We start from the raw sequence: 18,726 nt of genomic DNA, 5'->3' as shown, positions 1-18,726 counted from the left end.
TTTAGTTTAGTTTAGGTTGGTTATTTTCCAAAAAAAAAACTCAATGCAAATCCAACTAATGCATGTATGACTTAATTGACAAAGCAAAGCCAGCTTTACTCATCACGCTCAAGCAGTGTTTCAACATAGTGATCCATAAAAACATTCATGTAGAAACCCTTTAAAGGGCCCCTATTTTACCACCAGGTGTGATGGTGATCAGCTGGGCAGGCTGTTTCCATCTATCATACTTCTGGGTGATGTAACTATAGGGTCGATTTCAGAAATGGCGTTTAATGGTTAAGGGACAACAGCACCTCTGGTGGTGAAATAGGGGCCATTACACTATCCTCTATAATGAAAGACCTGTGTATGCTAATGTCGGTGTACTTTACCTGTATTCTGCTACTCTACCTGGTCTAGGCATCCTGGAGGAATACCAGCTGCCCTATCACGACCTGGTGCCCACCGACCCCTCCTACGAGGACATGAGGGAGGTGGTCTGCATCAAGAGGCTCCGCCCCTCCTTCCCTAATAGGTGGACCAGCGATGAGGTAGGAGAGGTGGATCCGTGCGCACACACACTCACACACACACACACACACACACACACACACATACAGAAACATACACACACACACACACACACACACAGAGACACAAATGCACAACCACACACACACACACACACACACACACACACACACATACAGAAACATACAGAAACATACACACACACACACACACACAGAGACACATATGCACAACCACACACACACACACACATATACGCACACACAAACACACACGCCCACACACACACACACAAAGATGCAGGCAGGCACACAAACACATAAATACACACACACACCTACACTGAGCCACCCAAAACAAAAATAGGCACACACACACACTGAGCCAGATCAAACAAATTTACACACAGAGAGACACATGAAAGAGACATGAAAACAAACACACACACACATTCACATGCATACATTCAAAACAAATGCATACATGATAACAACACCACACACACACACACACACACACACACACACACACACACACACACACACACACACACACACACACACACACACGCACGTCTTCCTCATGACAATGGCCGTCTGTGCCGTCTGTCTCCAGTGTTTGCGGCAGATGGGGAAGCTGATGACCGAGTGCTGGGCCCACAACCCAGGCTCAAGGCTCACAGCGCTACGGGTTAAGAAGACGCTCGCCAAGATGTCCGAGTCACAGGACATCAAGCTGTGAGGCGTATGTGTTCGCCCAACACACAATGGACCACGTCTGAGTTCGGACACATCCTCCCCGCCGGCCTTTTGGACTACAAGTCCCAAGAACACGCGGGCTGCTGGAAATACAACTGGAACACGCGGCTAGGGAGCTGGGGACGCTTTGAAACATCAGTAACAAAGAGGATATCACATGTTCCATGGTCCTGTACGATTTCTGTCGGTCTAGGAAGGAGTGAAACGTAAAAAAGTATCGTTTTAGAGACCAATTTAAGGGACTCCAAAACCAACTACTACAAGTGTTGCCTTGGCAAAAAACAAATTATACAAAAAACAGAGGTCCAGTTTTAAATGGCAATGTAGTTCCAGAGATTTGTAAACAGGCTACTGACCTTAACTGTGGGTGGAAAGATACCAGTGCTTTCTGTGAAAGCTGATTGACCCGTTGGTAAAAGGTCCTGAATATTTGTGTACAAAGGCTCAATGTGTAAGTGTAGTGCGTCTTTTAAAACCCAGTCACACAACTGATGGTTTTGTTCGTGTTTAAAGCCCAGGACTGAAAACTGTCGTTTTTGTTGTTTCTCTTTCACTCACAAACCGTTTGCTTTTGGTACACTGACTGACCGTATGTGAAGGCTACATGTATGTTGAGGCCTTAAAAAAAGATTTTTGTTTGTCTGGTTATGTCTGTTGAAAAAAGTAGAAAAAATTGTTAAATCTTTTTCCCTATATATTGTCACTTGTTAAGATTTTATGAGAATAATAAAGTTTATATGGCCAAAATAATTCTGGATGGGGGCTTTTGCGTCTGCATTAACTTTAATTCCTTCCGTTGTAGTCTGGTTCCCCACTAAAGACTAACACAGCTTTAACTGTAATTGATGTTTTAGATAATTGGCTTCACCCAACTGTTCATGCCTCATATAACAAAAGCTTTACAGATGCTTGGGCTGGGGGCAATACTATAACTATAGGAAACACAAGAAGATGTTTAGAAGGAATATATATATATATATATATATGAAGAATAAAATGGGCCAGACAAAGGTGGTCTTAGACTAGGGTGGTCTGAGAGTAAGGTGGTCTGGGACTGTAAGGTGGTCTCAGACATAGACATTAAGTGGGTCTCAGACGTTAAGGGATTATCAGACCTTAAGGTGGACAGACATTAAGGGCAACAAAGAAATTTGTGCATGAATCTTTAAAAAAGCATACATCAAGATTTATAGCAATAACCACACAAAAACAGATTCATTCTTAGTATTGCTTATAAATATAATTTATTAATTGTCTTAAAAATTCTTTCTTACACTTTGTACAGAAAACAATTAAGAGCGACAGCGAGAAGGGCAAACCGCAAGATTGAAGCGTGCCAGAATTAGCTATAATGGACCAATACTACCCGACATTAACGAACCAAAACACCCCTGATAGTAGAACAAAAGGAGAAGAATGCACTTACAAGCACAGCTTTAAATACACGTCTATCATGAGAAACAATGCCAGGTTTGCATAGTAGACACTGCCTTTACCAAAATAATAACGAAAATCCAACACAAACTGAAACCATACAAACTATCAACTATAACTTGTACTGCTGTTTTTTTTATATTACGAAATTTGCCAAATATAGACGACAGCACACAACTGTACATACTGTGTATAGAAAAGAAAAGTTGTTTTTTTTACATCCCTTTCCACCTTTTTAGCGACTAATGGCAGATCTCTATCTGTGTTGAGGCCTAGCACGCTGCATGTCATGAAGCCTCCGTTCACTTCCTCTATTGACCCTGTGTGTAGAAACAAGAGCGTGATGAAAGGGCGGGATATTCGGTAGAGAGAGAGAGAGAGAGAGAGAAAGACAGAGACAGAGACAGAGACAGAGAGAGAGAGAGAGAGAGAGAGAGAGAGAGAGAGAGAGAGAGAGAGAGAAAGAGACAGAGAGAGAGAGAGAGAGAGAGAGAGAAAGAGACAGAGAGAGAGAGAGAGAGATAGAGAGATACATGTATAAAGTGAGGGCGAGCAATGTAGGGAGGGATAGGGAGAGAAAGGAAGGTTGTGAAGACAAAGTGTGAAACATTTGTCAAGCTTTTTTGACCGACATGCTCGGTTCTGAAAAATGAAGAACAAAACAATAACAGCTGAATGGATGGCAGTTCTCTCTCAAACACTTTAGATTTCAATGATTCAGCGGGGATAACTCTACTTTGGTTGTGTATGTCGGCTTAGCATGAATACAAATATATTTTGATTTTAATTCATGTATACCCAAGGCCTAGGGGCCTAGACCAATATATCTGATTTGTTTACATCTGAATCTGTTTCCCCTGTATTCTTTTCAAACCTGCCTGTTTGGTTAAAAACAAAATAACAAAAAACAACAAAAACAACCCATAACCCATAATTCATCGAGGAGCACACTTGCTGTTTAGACAGTTGCAGTATCAGGTAAACAAAAATAAAGTTCTCAATCTCTTACCTATCTCACCTGACACATTGTACTTTTATATTTTGCTCCCTATCTCCTCCACAAACCAGTCAGTTTGCTTTTATATGGCGACTATTGGATAGTAGATGCCTTCATAACAATGTCTACAATGTGACACTAGATGCTGCGAGACATGCAGCACACATCCCAAAGCAGCATGGAGAAAACACTGTTAACTCCAGCTTATGGATCGTTCATGTACTTTCCTGTCCATCTCACAGGAAGTTTATAATGTTTTGCACCATCATAAACACCTTGTATAACCTAAGGGTTAACCACAACAAGGTTATGTAACCGTTTCGTTGATATTCTTTCCCATTCTTCAAAGCCAAAGCACTCTGTCTCCCTGTAAACCTCAACGGGAGTAAGTTAAACCTTGAGTGTTCTTGGGACAGCACTGCCCCCTAGTGTGATAGAATGAAGTTACTGCAACTCATTTTCGTATAGGTCTCAAGCTATTCTTGTCACATAGCAATCATTTGTGTTTCTATCAGGGATGGTACACTTCATTTTACACCTCATTTTACACCTCTTCTAGGTGTTGATGAAATGAATGAAATAAATGTATTTAAATATAAAACAAATGAAATAATACATGTTATGAATGGCCTTTGTTGAACACAGAATAGGGGTCTACTTAAAAAAATTGGCAACCATTAATATGTAACACCATTGATTTCCAAAACTTAAAAGGATGCAAAAAAATCATAGCATGATATCAATGTATATAAAGCCAAAAAAAATCAATCAACCATGATATGCAGTTAATACAATTGCCATTAGGATGAGAATGATAATCATGTATTTACAATTTCTTGATCGCAACCAAATGCAACCGCTGTTATTCTCCAACAAGGCCACTGAACGGTGCTCGTGACAACACAATGAAAGTCATGGAGGTGACAGCCACACATAAAGCAACCTGAAGGCAAATGTCAGGGAACACGACACACACATCAGACCAGAAGTCCCCCGGATTCATCAAATTATGCCAGCTGTATTATGGCTCACCATCGCACAACCGTTGTTTTAAGAGGTATAATTAACGATTACCCCTCCTTAGTTTGTCCCTTTGTCCTTTTGCCTTCCTGCGTGCGGTCGCAAAGTCACAAAATAAATCCTTTTAATCCAACAATACTGGGTACAGAATTCTAACTCTTGTTATAGCAGTTGGAGTGGTTACTAGGCAACCCACCATCCTTCAGTGTACCCCTTACGAGTCCTCTCATGGGGTGTTAAGCTGAAGCACTATGTCAAACAGGTCAAAACATCTCAAGATCCACTCACTGGAGAAAGCGGATATTTACATTGTCTGCACCTTTTTTGCCCCTAAGCTTTTTCAGAAGAAGAATAACATGTAGAACATGACAGGGGTCAACACATACAAACACCCTCGGTGGAAACGAGCAGGCTTGCCTTCCTTAACAGTCACAAAAATACTGTCACATTGAATGCCTCTTAAATAATAAAAAAAGAATTCTGGCCTCGGAAATAAACAGACCGGGTGACCTGTCGGAACCTTGAAAACGTAACAGACATCACATCCGTCAGCCTGGCTTCGCTCCGCTGCCCGGCACAGAGAAGTCCATCTGATTGAGAACTGGGTCAGGACCTGGTCGCTCGGACCTGCTGCGTGGAGAACTGGAAAAAGCACACCACCGAAAAACAGACGGCGAAAAAACTAAACAAAAACTCCACGATAGACCGTGTTCCCTATAGGGAACGATATAAAGACAACAAGTTGTACGGAGGAACCGGTACAGCGGTGTCTGGTTCACAAGAGATGCTTTATTCCATTATCCGACCCCTCCCTCCTTCCTCTGCTCCGCCTTTACGGCTGATCACCTGCTGCGCGCTTTCATTTTTCATATCCTTTATCCCCTGCTTTTATTTTGTTACATCCTGGTTCCTCCACCCAAAGGGCAGTCCTCTCATCTTGCCTCTTGATAATATTCTCCTTCCTCCTGAGAGTGCGAGGAGGGAACGTCGAGGTCGGTTTCTTCAGCCTAGGTTTCTGTTTCCTATATGTTTGGGTTGATCGGGATGAATCCAGGGACCTGATATGGTGTGTTTCATGTTTGTTCCTGTGGGCAGCCCATAGGCGCTGTTTGCCTTTCCTTGATGCTAGCCCACGCGAAAACAAAAAGTGGACTTGGACATGCCTCTGCGAGATCACAAACACACACACACACAGGTGTACGCACGTACACACATTGTTTGACACGCATGCACGCACACACACACACACACACACACACACACACACAACCACACAGAGCAACGTTTGGCAAACCCCTGCGTAACAGTTCGGTCCGCCATGTTAGTATAAAGTCTCTGTACAGCCTTCTCCTTGTGTACACATGGACCTCCTCTTCCTCCTCATCCTCCTCATCCTCCTCGTTCCCTGTGGAACCCGCTTTAAATATAAAAAAAAATATCCTTTCCCCCCCTGGTCGTTAATGTTCCAACACCTCCAAGGTGACCGGCCATCTTTTCTTCTTCTCTTTTAAAATGTGTGTGGGGGCGTGGTCAGTGATCGGCCATCATCATGGAGGGCATGCTGTTGTCATGGCGACCCATCTCCTCCAGCACGGCCGCCAGCTCGTTGAGGTCTCCGTCCGGGAAGTGCTGCGCCTCCCACAGGTCCAGGATCACCCCCGTGGGGCTGGCCTTGGTGGCAAAGTAGTTCAGGTACCTGGTGGGGGGGGGGGGCAGAGGAGGAGAAGGGAGGGGGCAGGTGGGTGGAGGAGAAGGGAGGGGGCAGGTGGGTGGAGGAGAGGGGAGGGGGCAGAGGGGGGGAGGAGAGGGGATGGAGCAGAGGGGGGGAGGAGGGGGGGGGTGGCAGGTGGGTGGAGGAGAGGGGAGGGGGCAGAGGGGGGGAGGAGAGGGGAGGGGGCAGAGGGGGGGAGGAGAGGGGATGGGGCAGAGGGGGGGAGGAGGGGGGGGGTGGCAGGTGGGTGGAGAGACAAGGGGAGGGATGTCAATAATTCTAAACAAAATCATTAAATATTAATTTTAAGTTTAGTGTGTAACTTTTGTTTTCTTCTCCAGTGGCGTGAGTTAGAGCTGAAGATGTTTTTAAAGTGAGTTATTTTTTGAAAAATGTGTTCAAGTTTGATTCGTGAATGGGTGTGTTTTATATCAGAGAAACGTTCTACTTTTTTTTTACAGAGTAAATCCTGTGATAAGCGTTTTGTATCACCGTGCACGATTGTGCTTGTGTGTGCGTGCGTGCACGTTCAATCATTTCCCTATAGAAGTCAAAAGAAGGGAGTCAAAGCAGTTGAGAGCACCAAACTGTGAATGACTTTAGTCGGCTTGGGGCATCTCGCTCAAGGAAGCCCCGTTGCATTGCACTGCACTGCGGCTACAGGGCTTTGAACCCAGAACCTTTTGGGCTGGGGCCCTCAAACCCCTCTACCCCCTCGACAAATCCCGGCACAATGGGACAATGATGGACAGGGAAAAGAGAACATTGTGGTAACCGTGGCCGGACAGAACCAGGACCAGGTCTACGGGTGATACAGCCACAATGAGAGAGCAGATGGCTTGTGAGAGGTGGCTCCGTCTCTCCTCTGAACAATTCATCAGCCACCTCATCAAGTATACATAGAAGAGGAAAACACGAGCGCTGTTGTCGACGCCTTAACGCACGCCCCTCTTCTAGTACAACTGGAACAGCGGCCGCTGATGTTCTATGCATAGGGTGACGCTGATGCTGCACAAAGGATAGGAGGACGCGCGTGTGAGAATCTCCTGCCCTCGGTGCAGGTGGTTGAATGCGTCTTGTCTGCTTTCTGTTCTCTTGCCTTACAATCTTATTTGATTGCAGATACGTTGAGCTGAACCCAAGTCAAAGTCGTTAAATCAAAGGATCATGACTGTGTGTGGGTGTGTGTGTCTGCTTGTGTCTGTGTATGAGAGGGAGGGACAAGAACTGTTTGTGCGTAGTTGTGAGTCTTTTTTTAGCTATGGGTATTTATGTGTGTTGCTGGGTTTGCGAGGTGTGTGTCCGAATGTGTGTGCAAGTTAAATTTCTTTTTTGTATGAATTTATTAGTGTGTTTTAAGCCTTTAAGAGGATTAGGGCACAAAAATATGTAATCTAGTAATTCAACGATGTTTTTCCTAATCGCTGTGGCTTCTCCTAACCATCTGACACTGGGGTTTTCTGCGCCAAAACCGAAACCAAAACAACACCAAAACGGACACAAGGCATTTGTGTTTCAACGGCGATGCTCTGTCGGCCTCACCTGTCCAGGCGGAGCTTGTGGGCCAGCATCCTCCAGTCGTTGCCTCTGGTCTGGGGCGCGTCCAGGCTGCCACACAGCTTCTGTCTGATGGACAGGGGGATGCGGAAGGCGTTGGGCCCCACCAGAGCTGTGATGTTGCTGGCCGGGTCCATCAGGGACGTGTCTATGCACTGGACGTCCTGGGAAAAGGAAACAATTGCAGCAGAAATAAAGCTTTAGTATAGGACACGGGTGAAAATCTCCATGTGCTGTTTCCGAAGATCTCCGAATATGGTGCGTGAGCAGCAGGAACGAATCAGACATGTGGGGAATGACTCACACATACATACGCACCCTCACGTACCCGCACACACACACACACACACACACACACACACACACACACACACACCATATCTAACTTGGCAACATCTAACATCTGGACCGCATGATTCTCCATCAGAGGTTGTTTGACAGGAGGGAAAACAGTCCCAGCCGGTCAAGCCGGGCTGCGGCGCGTTAAATCACATGACTAAAAGCACCGCGAGCAGCACAGTGTGGCGGGCGGACGGCAGACGCGTAAATCATCCGCCTTGGAGGTCCGAAGACCTACAGCTCTTTGCATTCTCTCTCGCTCTCTCTCTCTCTCTCTCTCTCTCTCTCTCTTTCTCTCTCTCTCTCTCTCTCTCGCTCTCCCCCCAATTAATCAATGCCCGTGGGGGCAAGGCTCAAATGAATGGGACTTGGCAACAGTGGGGAGGGGGGGGGGGCCTGCCATCGCTGATGCAAATGATTAGTATTTTACACCATCTACTTAGTGGTGGTGGAGGTGGAGGTGGAGGTGGGGTCGGGGGTTCTTAAAAGGAGCAAGTGATGGATGCGTAGAGGAGTCATCTCCATTTTTTTTTCCCCAGCTGAACTCATGCGCTGTAAATCTGTCGTTTTATTCATGTATTTTTTGCATTGTAGAAGCCCGCTGATTGGCTGAGCGGGAGGATATAAAGAACAGGGTTGAACGGGAGGGTAGAGAGCGGCTTGCAGAGGAGTTGGAGTTATGGAGTTCACCGAATAAGAGCGTGGAAGGATGTCAGGCACATTCCGGGCCGTGGTCTCGGTGCTTTTTATTCCATTATCAGGAGAATGATATCCACTGCTTGTGTGGTTTTACTAAGATCTCTAAGATGTCTGGTCAGAACGTTCTCCAAGAATGAGGGCCCAGACTTCTCTTACAGAACTCGAGATAACATGACGGAAACCCTTGAGCCACCTGCAATAAGTCTGGGTCCTGTTCTTTTGCCTTTTTTCCCTGCACTCATTTCCCCCAATCAAAATGCATATCCACACCAGGACTCAGACACGGGCTTACTGGAGCGTCAAGGATCAAGAGGAGACACTATGACAGACAGGAGTGAGCTTAGAGGATGGATGTCATGCTAAAGCTGTGATCAGAAAACTATCTCAACATAATCAACCACTGGTGACTGCTGAGACACGAGTCTGGAAGAGACTCTGGACGAAAGACATGTTGCGCTAGTTAGTGATATGAATCTGTATTGAGACAAGTCGTTAGACAGCTTCTCATTGTTTTACATCTTTTACGTCTTTATCTGGAAGGAATGAGGGACGATGGATGGAATGGTACGATCCATGGTACAGGAAACAGTGGGAGTACGGGATGACATCGACCACTGATACTGACACACACACCTACCCCCCCCCCCCCCCCCCCCCCCCCCCCCCCCCCCCCACACACACACACACACACACACACACACACACACACACACATGCACACACACGCAAACACACACACACACACATGCACACACACAAACACACACACCCCACCACACGTGCTTTGAGCCATGGCTATGTTGCAAAATCATTCAAATTATTCATAACACATCATGTGACATCCCCACGTCCCCTCCAGCCCATCACACTCCCAAATGAATAATTGAGCAGCTGTCTCCAGACCAGGAGAGGGCAAAGGACAAAGAGCAAAAACTAAATAAATAGGTGACACTAAGACCTCGTAGGCAAAACGAAGATAGGAGCAAAATGACAGAAAGTATGAAGGTCGAAGATCGTTCGAAAGATCGAAAGTATGAGGGCTCTCTCTTTCTCGCTATCTATCTTCCTGACTCACACACTCACACTATCAATGTAGTGTATATACTCTCCCTCGCTCTCTCCCTCTCCCTCTTACCTCCTCCAGTGTGTTGCTGAGCTGGAAGATCTGGCCCTCCCCCTCCACCTGCCTCACACAAAGCTTGCAGCAGAGCTCCGACGTGGCAGAGCTTAGTCTCTCCAGTGTGAAGGTACAGTGGAGCGTTCTCTGGCTGCCGCCCCACACCTGGTAGAAGGAGATCTCCTGGATAACAGAAACACAGGGACACAAACACACACACACACACACACAAAAACACACAGGGAAGCACAAACACATGTACACACACACACACAGGCCAGAAAAACCCACACAGACACACACAAACATCGAGGGACGCAAATACACAGGGCCACAAACACAAACACAGAGACAGACACACACACAGGGACGCAAACATACAGGGATTCACACACAAATACACAGTGGCACAAACCCACACAGACAAAGGGACACACACACACACACATACACACACACACACACACACACACACAAACACACACACACACACACAGGAACACACACACACAGGAACACACACACACAAAGCTGGTCTAAGTTATTTTTATGAATCAGAATGGCGATAGTACATCAAATGCATGTTCATGGATAACTTTCAACAGTGCTGATACGTAACACATCGATCCAGCGTCGCACATGTCTTCTGATGATGAAGGTGGAAGATGGGATAGTTTAAGCCGTTTGTTGCAACGTGCTTTCAAAAAGCTTTCTACCAAAGCATGTGTCATCAAATGAACTGATGTTAGGTGGTTTCCCAAAAGTGATACACTCAACCGCAGTCTTTGATTGAACCGTTATCTATTCTCTGGCCGCAGTTGTGCACCTCTTTCACAAGAGAGAAATGATAAAAGCTGAAAATTATGAAATGAAATTGATTTGAGAAAATAATCTGTTGAAATATATAAACAATATACAGAGATACTGAAATAATTCAGAAGACGTTGGAAAATGTACAGTATTTAAAAAGAAAATGTCCCCCACAATTATAAAAAAAATGATATTCAAAAAAGATATACACCAGGATAATGTTCAAGTCGTATGCTAGCCTTCACCAAGTTCTCAACAAAAAGGTGCTATCGACCTTTTACAGTTGTCCTGAGTCTCCTTTGTGTTCCTACTATGGGTGGGTGAGTGTGAGTGATGAGAGCGAGCGACGGAGAGAAACAGCATGTGTGAGAGAAATGGAGAGAAAGAGAGAGAGTGAGGGATACACTGTAGAGATCCTTCCAGATCCGTTTGCATTTAGCCAATTTGTGTTAGACAAGCAACTGGCCCACTATTCAGTGGACAGCTGCATGAAAGTGCTGGAGAAATGGAATTTGTACACCAGATAGACATTAAGAGCATACTGCCTTGAATGTCTCTAGCTCTGCCATGTCCCATTAACATTAAGTCATGCTTCTGAACTAGTGGAGTCTACCAGAAATATTGAAGAATTTAATTCAATTATAGTATTTGACGGTCGTCATTACTATTAGTGTACAATAAAATCTCATGAATGATTATAAAGTGTAGATTTCTATGTTTTAATGAAGTGAGGACGCATCTTATGTTCTGAGAGCAGCTCTTCTTTACGGCCCAACACAGCCACCATTCTCTGAGAGAGACGGGAATGTTCTTTGTACTGCTTGGAAGGAATCAAACCATGCTTTCAAATTGTCAACAATTGCCATACAACCAGACACATAACAACCTGCTATTTTGGTGCTGCCAACAGCTTTAATAAAATGAATAAAGTCTGATAATCGTCTGAATGAATGGGGCATTGGGCTACTTCTGTTGCCCAAGTGCGCTCTCATATTTTTTATGACGCAGACTGCAAAAGGGTCGAGAGAGAGCGAGAAAGAGAAAGAGAAAGAGAAAGAGAAAGAGAAAGAGAGGCAGAGAAAGAGAGAGAGAGAGAGAGAGAGAGAGAGAAAGAGAGAGAGAGCTTCAGACCTGGTACTTGGCGATGAGCTTGCTCCTCCAGTGTGTGTGTGGCACATCGTGGACCGACAGTCTCAGGTTGTGAGTGCTGTCTTTGAAGTTCAGCGTCTTGGGTTCATCCAGCAGCTTTCCGCCCATCTGCGTCTCCATCTGCAGGACCTCCTGCAGCCCACAGACAACAGCAGAACCTTACCGTTACCACTCTGAAGGCCACCCTGACACGTTGAGTTGTTGCGAGCGGCATTCACACACCCATTTGTCTGTCAGCGGAGAAATAAGTGGCACACAGCGGGTGATGGGGGGGGGGGAGAATGTGATTTGAACCTACAGGATTTGATAGGACCGGAGCGGAAGTGATTTCTGTGTTTTGTGTTCTTCACGCTTTGTTGCTGGCAGAGTGGTTTCGTCGGATGATGTGATTTACTAAATGGAAGATCAACTGCTGTTTGTCGCCTCGGAAACAAAGTGTGCCGACTGATTTCCCATGGGAGTGATCGCTAAATAACTTAACAGCGCACTCCCACAGGTGGTTTTAGTATGTGCTGCTGAGTAGTAACTTCAGGGGATAACGCTGGTAGGTTTCAATTCTAGGCTTCCATCATACACCTAATGACGAAAGCTTATTACAAAATAATACATTCTGAGCATTAATTTATATTAAATAGTAAAAATATGATATGGTTTATAGGTTTTCTGACTGGGATTCAATTCATATTCTTCACCGATGATGAACTCCAGAATGACTAATAGGATCACGTGGATCGGGGTGTCGTGCTGGTTAACCTCCATTAATTCAAGCTCCATTATAAAATCCCCAACCTCTATTATCATATGGTCAAGCATTTCATTTCACTTATAATATTTAAACCCTTGACAAAACAAGTGTTTAAAATCGAATTTCCCTTAATAGTCTTGATGTTGCAACCACATCTTTTAAGCAATCATTTAAAAATATCTCTATATATATATATTGGTTTTCCAATTATTTATGTGATATTTTTGGTGCCTTTGTAAACAGCACAGTGAGGAGAGACAGGAAAGTGGGTTTGAGAAGAGAGGGGAACACACCATGGAACAAAGGCCCACAGGCGGGAATCAAACCTGGATTGTTACCTTAAGTTTGCCTACGTGTTGCGCTACGGAGCCAGCCCATCTCCCGAGGAATGTTATAGTTTGTGAAGCTCTTCATCATTTTGTCGCTGCTAACACCCCATTCCCGCCAAACATCTCCATATACACTCACAGGGCGGATGAACCTGACCCATTAAGCACTGCTCTTCTCTTCTCTCCTGTTTCTTCTATGATGTCTGTGAGCTTCCAGCTGGCAGCGTGCGGAACTGTCTCCCTCTCTCTCGCTGTGCCGAACTGTTCAATAAAACCTCCCGAGCTCCGGGACTGCACCCTGCAGAGCAGAGCTTCTCCAGCCCCCTGCCTGGCCATCATCTTTTTATTCAGTGTTTTTACATTGACTTTTTGGATATAAAAGCTAGCGGCAGCTAGTGCCAAGACCAGGTAACCTGGCTACGTCCTCTTGAAGCACACGTGTGCGCAGATTGTGTGCACTCTCACGTGTGTGCACTCTCTCACACACAAACACAAACACACCAACGTGCACCCTCGCATGTGCACATGAACACAAACACGCCAGTGCCTATGCATGCACTCACACACACACACACACACACACACACACACACACACACACCCACGCCCGCACGCACATGTGCACATTAACATAAACACACATGTGCATATGCATCCACTCACCCACAAACACACATACACAACACTCACACGCATGAATACGCACATAAACACACACGAACATGCATTTGCATACGCCTGCACTCACCCACACACATAAACACACACACATACACAGCACACACACACACACAAACACTCCCTTACTGGGAGGTCAATGTCAAAGCGATAACGTGAGCACCCTGAGACGCCGAGGTGTTTGTGGGTGTCTGTGGGTGTTTACGGCCGGATGTGCGCCCACGCAAACCGACAAACACGCACAGCAGCGTTATTATTTTTATTCTCAAAGTGTGTGTAGCCTTAGAGCAATCCGTGTCTTCAGATGCCTCCCACACCGGGTCGGGAAATAATCGATTGCTCCGCTCTGTCATCTTCCCACGCGGACGCCCCGCGCTAGACCCGGAGTGCGGCGCCGCTTGAAACGGCAGCCAGCAACTTTACGCAACACAAAGACTCAATCATTACAGAAGGACAACCTCTGAACCCCTTTCTCTTGTCTCTGAACTCCAGGCACTCGCTTGAAATAGTAATGGAAGCGTCGAAATTGTGCGCGCACGTGCGCGAACGTGTGAGTGCGTGCGTTAGTGTGCATGCACACTTAACTTGGCATACAACTTAGGTTACACTGACATACTCGTCAAGCCTGCCTACGTTCCCAATGTTAATCGTTTTAAGTTTTGTATTGAACCTCAGCCAGCCTGACATCGCTTGATCCTGCGTTTTGATCATTTAACAACTCATTCTCCCAGAAGATCCGGGGGTGGGAGAAATACTAAAAAACAATCATTAATTGCAGCAAGTTCTATTCAAACAATAACTCTTTTTGATTGAAAAAAACACATTTCAAGTGAAAATGTGCAGGGATGAACAGTACGGTCGATGCTATTTAAATTGAGCTATCTGTATATACTGTAAGGCATATGATATATGTCATACGATATTTGCAATTAAGACACTATGAAAAATATCATATATGAAAGATCAATAACAGTGAGAGATGGGATTGTGCATGTGTGTGTATTTATGTGTGGGTGTATGCACATATATCTGGCCTGTGTGTTTGTGTGTGTCCAAATATGTTTGTACGAGCATGCCGGCAAACGTTTTCGCATGTATGTGTGTTTGTGTGGGTGGGTCCATATAGGTGTGCATGCATGTGTGTGTGTGTGTGCGCATTACTGTGTGTGCATATATGCATGCGTGCGAGCGTATTTGCGTCACACGTGCGTTTGCACGTGTGTCTGTGTGTGTAGTAGAGCCTTCCTTAAGTGTTGCCTGCGTTTCATCCAGGCATGACGGGATTTTTGCGCACGCACGTGAGTATGTGTGTGCGTGCGTGTGTGTGCGAGCGTGCGTAGGCCCTACCTTAAGTGCGTCCTGCGTGTCATCCAGGCAGTAGACCCTGATGTGGTAGTCGAGCGAGGTGCAGCACACCGGCCCGAACACCGCTAGTTTGAGCCTCTTGGCGGCCGACTCGCCCACCGACTTGCCCACCAGGCAGTAGGTCCCCAGGGTCTCGGTGAGGATGTGGCACGCCTCCGAGTCCATCTGCACGTAGCAGGGGGTGGTGAAGTTCTCCTCTCCCACCACCACCACGTCCTGGAGGACAAACACAAACATAAAGAAAGGCATTGAGTCATGTTCCTGTTGTAAAACACACATACACATGCATCAGCTCAAGTCATAGACTCTTGTACTAGCTCACTTTAATATGACGCACACACATGAACACAAACATTGAATCGAGTACAATCTCTGAACAGACGCCGAGTCACATTCTCTGTAGTTGGGCATCCTTGTATCCATGATGCGCACAGACGAAGCCATGTGCACAGACGAAGCCATGGGTTCGACAAATCTACTGACCATGGTGGCCCTTAAAATTGGTGAAACACTCTCCATCTTGCAAACATAGAAACGCTTGTGAAGAACGCAAAGCAGACGATGAAGTACGAATAACGTTTTTTTTATTAACAAAGGACCGCCCATAATGAAACATTTGCTTTAATCTCTCCGGGCTTCAATTCACTTGATAGAGATGATAAACATGACGGCGCGATTCCCCTTTTGTTTGGCCCGTATTCCAGTTCGAGTGGAACATAATGAACGGGTTGACTCGCTCGGAGGGCTCAGATTCTATGCGTTCCATTCATCGAAGCTTTGAGCGCGTTTCCAACGAGATGCGAACGCCGTATCGGGGGGGCCGGGACGACTCTTATCAGAGCTCAATTAACTAGAGTCGACGACGGCGCTCATTGTGGAGCCTGTTGTCCGTGACCTGTGTTTAACCGTCCGTCAGTCAGGCTGCTCGTGTCCCTGCCAGCTTTCTGTCGCCGACTCACTTATGACAAATCTATAGTGCTCTTCTGGGCTGACGCGCAAAGGAGGAGGATGAGCAAACAGACAGCAATCTCTTAGAACACCTATTGAATTTCCCATTAGCTTGCACCTATGAGCATTCCGGCGGGTTGCGGTGGAGTGCGTGGGGTGAGTGTAGGCGTGCTGATGCGTGCGTATGTATGTGCGCACGTTTTATTTTATGTACGTGCGCGTCTCCAACTTCTGTTCACTCACGTGTCCATCTCTATCTCTAATGCATACGTGCAGCTATTGCGTCTGTCTCTCTCCCCCATGAATGCATGATAATAAATATTGAGCGTTGAGACACAGCGCATGCAGGCTTGTGTTTCCTACAGATGAGTGGAATCGATAGCGCACAGTGGGAGACCAATAGCGTCTGAATCAGTGATTGCTAGTAGCCACGACAAGAGGCCGCCCCCTCCTCCCTACGTCCTCTCCCTCCCTCTCCCCTTCTCCCTGACGTGAGGTGAATTCAATGCCCCTGCTCTGTGGATTGTGTTGTGCCGGCTTTTTTTGGGAAAACTTAGGAACACAAAATGCACCGTTTGATGAAACAACCCCTTTTTTTCCTCCACTTTTTCTCTCTTCCTGCCTACGCAGTTTTCTTACTTGCTTTCCTGCTTATCCTGCCTCTCTCTCTAGCCCTCCTTCTCGGTCTCCCCCCCCCCCCCCCCCCCCCCTCTCTCTCTCTGGGTGAATAAACAGCACACTGGCTCACATAGACAGAGGAGCATGTCTTATGCATGGCTAATTGTGCAGAGACGCTGTGTTGTGCTGTGATAAGGAGCAGGAAATCTTCGTGCTGGGGCCTTGTGGACACACCGATGATTGCAAGACAGCCTTATCACACACACACACACACACACACACACACACACAAACACACACACACACTCAGACACGCACACTCACACATACGTACACATTGATACACAGACAGACATGTACACGCATACACAAAGAGAGATGTGTATACAAAATCTGCAGGCACACACATACACACACACATGTCCTGCTGAGCTGTGCACTGCTGAGAGAAAGTGAGTAGAACTGAAGGGAGTGAGACTGAGAGGGAGATGACGAGAGAGAGAGAGAAGGAGCGAGAGAGAGAGAAGGAGCGAGATAGAGAGAGAGAGAGCGAGAGAGAGAGAGAGAGAGAGAAGGAGCGAGATAGAGAGAGAGAGAGAGAGAGAGAGAGAGAGAAAGACAGAGTGGGAGAGAGAGAGAGAGGAGGCACAATTTGAGTCTGATAGTAGTCCTGCTTGCAGAGAACGCCTGTAGCCTTTTTGAATGTCCACTCAACTATATCTATCCTTCTTTTTCCTATTTCCCCTCCATGCCATTCATATGTGAATGTGCATATGGTGTGATCAGACAGTCCAGACTCTGAGTATGTGAGTATCTTGAGGAAGGGGTGGTTGTTTGTGTTTTTGTGTTTTGTGTTATCGTGTCTCGCCGTTCATGCACCAATGTGTGTGTGTGTGTCTGTGTGTGTGTCTGTGTGCGCGGGTGCGTGCGTTTTTGGGAGATGATTGTTGATTAGCTGATACCCAGGTGACAGCGATGCTGACGGGCGTGTCACAGTAAAAACACACCGCCTCACCAAGGGCCCTGAGCAATTATTAGAATAACAAGAACACCAAATGACACATTTCTCTCTATCTCTCTCTCTCTTTCTCTGTCCCTCTCTCCCTTTCCCTCCCTCTGTATCTCTCTCTCTCTGTATTTATCGTTCCCTCTCTCGCTCTCTCCTTCTCTCTCTGTAGCTCTCGTTCCCTGTTTCTCTCTCTCCTTCTCAAACTGGTTTTTCACACATAGTGACGCACACACACAGACACACACACACAGACACACACACACACACACACACACACACAGCAGCAGCAGCAGGACGTGTTGGGTGGAGGTGTGTGCAGGCGGAGGTGTGAGCTCTCACCTCCCACTCCCCCAGGGCCAGCTGGCTCTTGAGCTGGATCAGCCAGTCTTCCTGGTCCGTGTCGGCGCAGTGGTGGATGGTGAGGATGACCGGCCTGGTCAGGAGGGCCCCCGGGGGCCCGCAGCTCACCACGGGGCTCAGCACCGTCTGGACGTCCTCCACCGGGGGCCTGGAGGGGGGGGGGGAGATAGAGGTGGAGATAGGGTTGGAAATATGGTAGAGATAGTGGCAGAGATAAGGGGCGGAGGTAGGGGTGGAGATAGAGGTGGACAGAGGTGGAGATAGGGGTGGAGATAGGGGTGGAGAGAGGGTGGGGATTGGGGTGGGGATAGGGGTGGAGAGAGGGGTGGAGAAAGGGATGGAGAGAGGGTGGGGATAGTGTTGGGGATGGGGTGGAGACAGAGGGGGAAATAAGGGTGGAGATAGGGGTGGAGAGAGTGGTGGAGATGGACATTAGGATACGTTAAACGACACGTTTGAACGAATTTCATCATGGAATAATTTTGAAGATGCTATCCCAAGCGCCTCCATTTAGATCCCCGAGGGAGCAGGAACAGGGTCAGGGGTGACGCCCAGGGACGCCTACAAATA

At 46.6% G+C, this 18,726-nt stretch overlaps 2 protein-coding genes across 3 annotated transcripts in view; one reads left to right on the top strand and one right to left on the bottom strand.

Annotated features, from left to right (window-relative positions):
- bmpr1ba (bone morphogenetic protein receptor, type IBa) overlaps positions 1-1,962 on the top strand; it is a 61,472-nt gene extending 59,510 nt beyond the window's left edge. For both annotated transcript variants that reach the window (XM_079732801.1, XM_079732800.1), the window contains exons 12-13: positions 403-533; positions 1,129-1,962. In XM_079732801.1, coding sequence (XP_079588927.1) covers positions 403-533; positions 1,129-1,254 — 257 coding nt within the window. In that variant the 3' untranslated portion in view covers positions 1,255-1,962. The remainder of the gene's footprint in view (positions 1-402; positions 534-1,128) is intronic.
- Positions 1,963-6,191: 4,229 nt separating this feature from the next.
- Positions 6,192-18,726, bottom strand: part of unc5ca (unc-5 netrin receptor Ca) — a 151,508-nt gene continuing 138,973 nt past the window's right edge. Inside the window, exons 12-17 of the mRNA XM_079748829.1 lie at positions 18,136-18,304; positions 15,204-15,437; positions 12,087-12,236; positions 10,164-10,328; positions 7,976-8,154; positions 6,192-6,418 (exon numbers count right to left, since the gene is read on the bottom strand). Coding sequence (XP_079604955.1) covers positions 6,253-6,418; positions 7,976-8,154; positions 10,164-10,328; positions 12,087-12,236; positions 15,204-15,437; positions 18,136-18,304 — 1,063 coding nt within the window. The 3' untranslated portion in view covers positions 6,192-6,252. The remainder of the gene's footprint in view (positions 6,419-7,975; positions 8,155-10,163; positions 10,329-12,086; positions 12,237-15,203; positions 15,438-18,135; positions 18,305-18,726) is intronic.

Source organism: Pollachius pollachius, assembly GCF_949987615.1.
Source record: "Pollachius pollachius genome assembly, chromosome: 1".
NCBI classification, from domain to species: Eukaryota; Metazoa; Chordata; class Actinopteri; order Gadiformes; family Gadidae; genus Pollachius; species Pollachius pollachius.
Note: the sequence above shows the minus strand (reverse complement) of the source record. Positions and strands in the feature narration are given on the sequence as shown.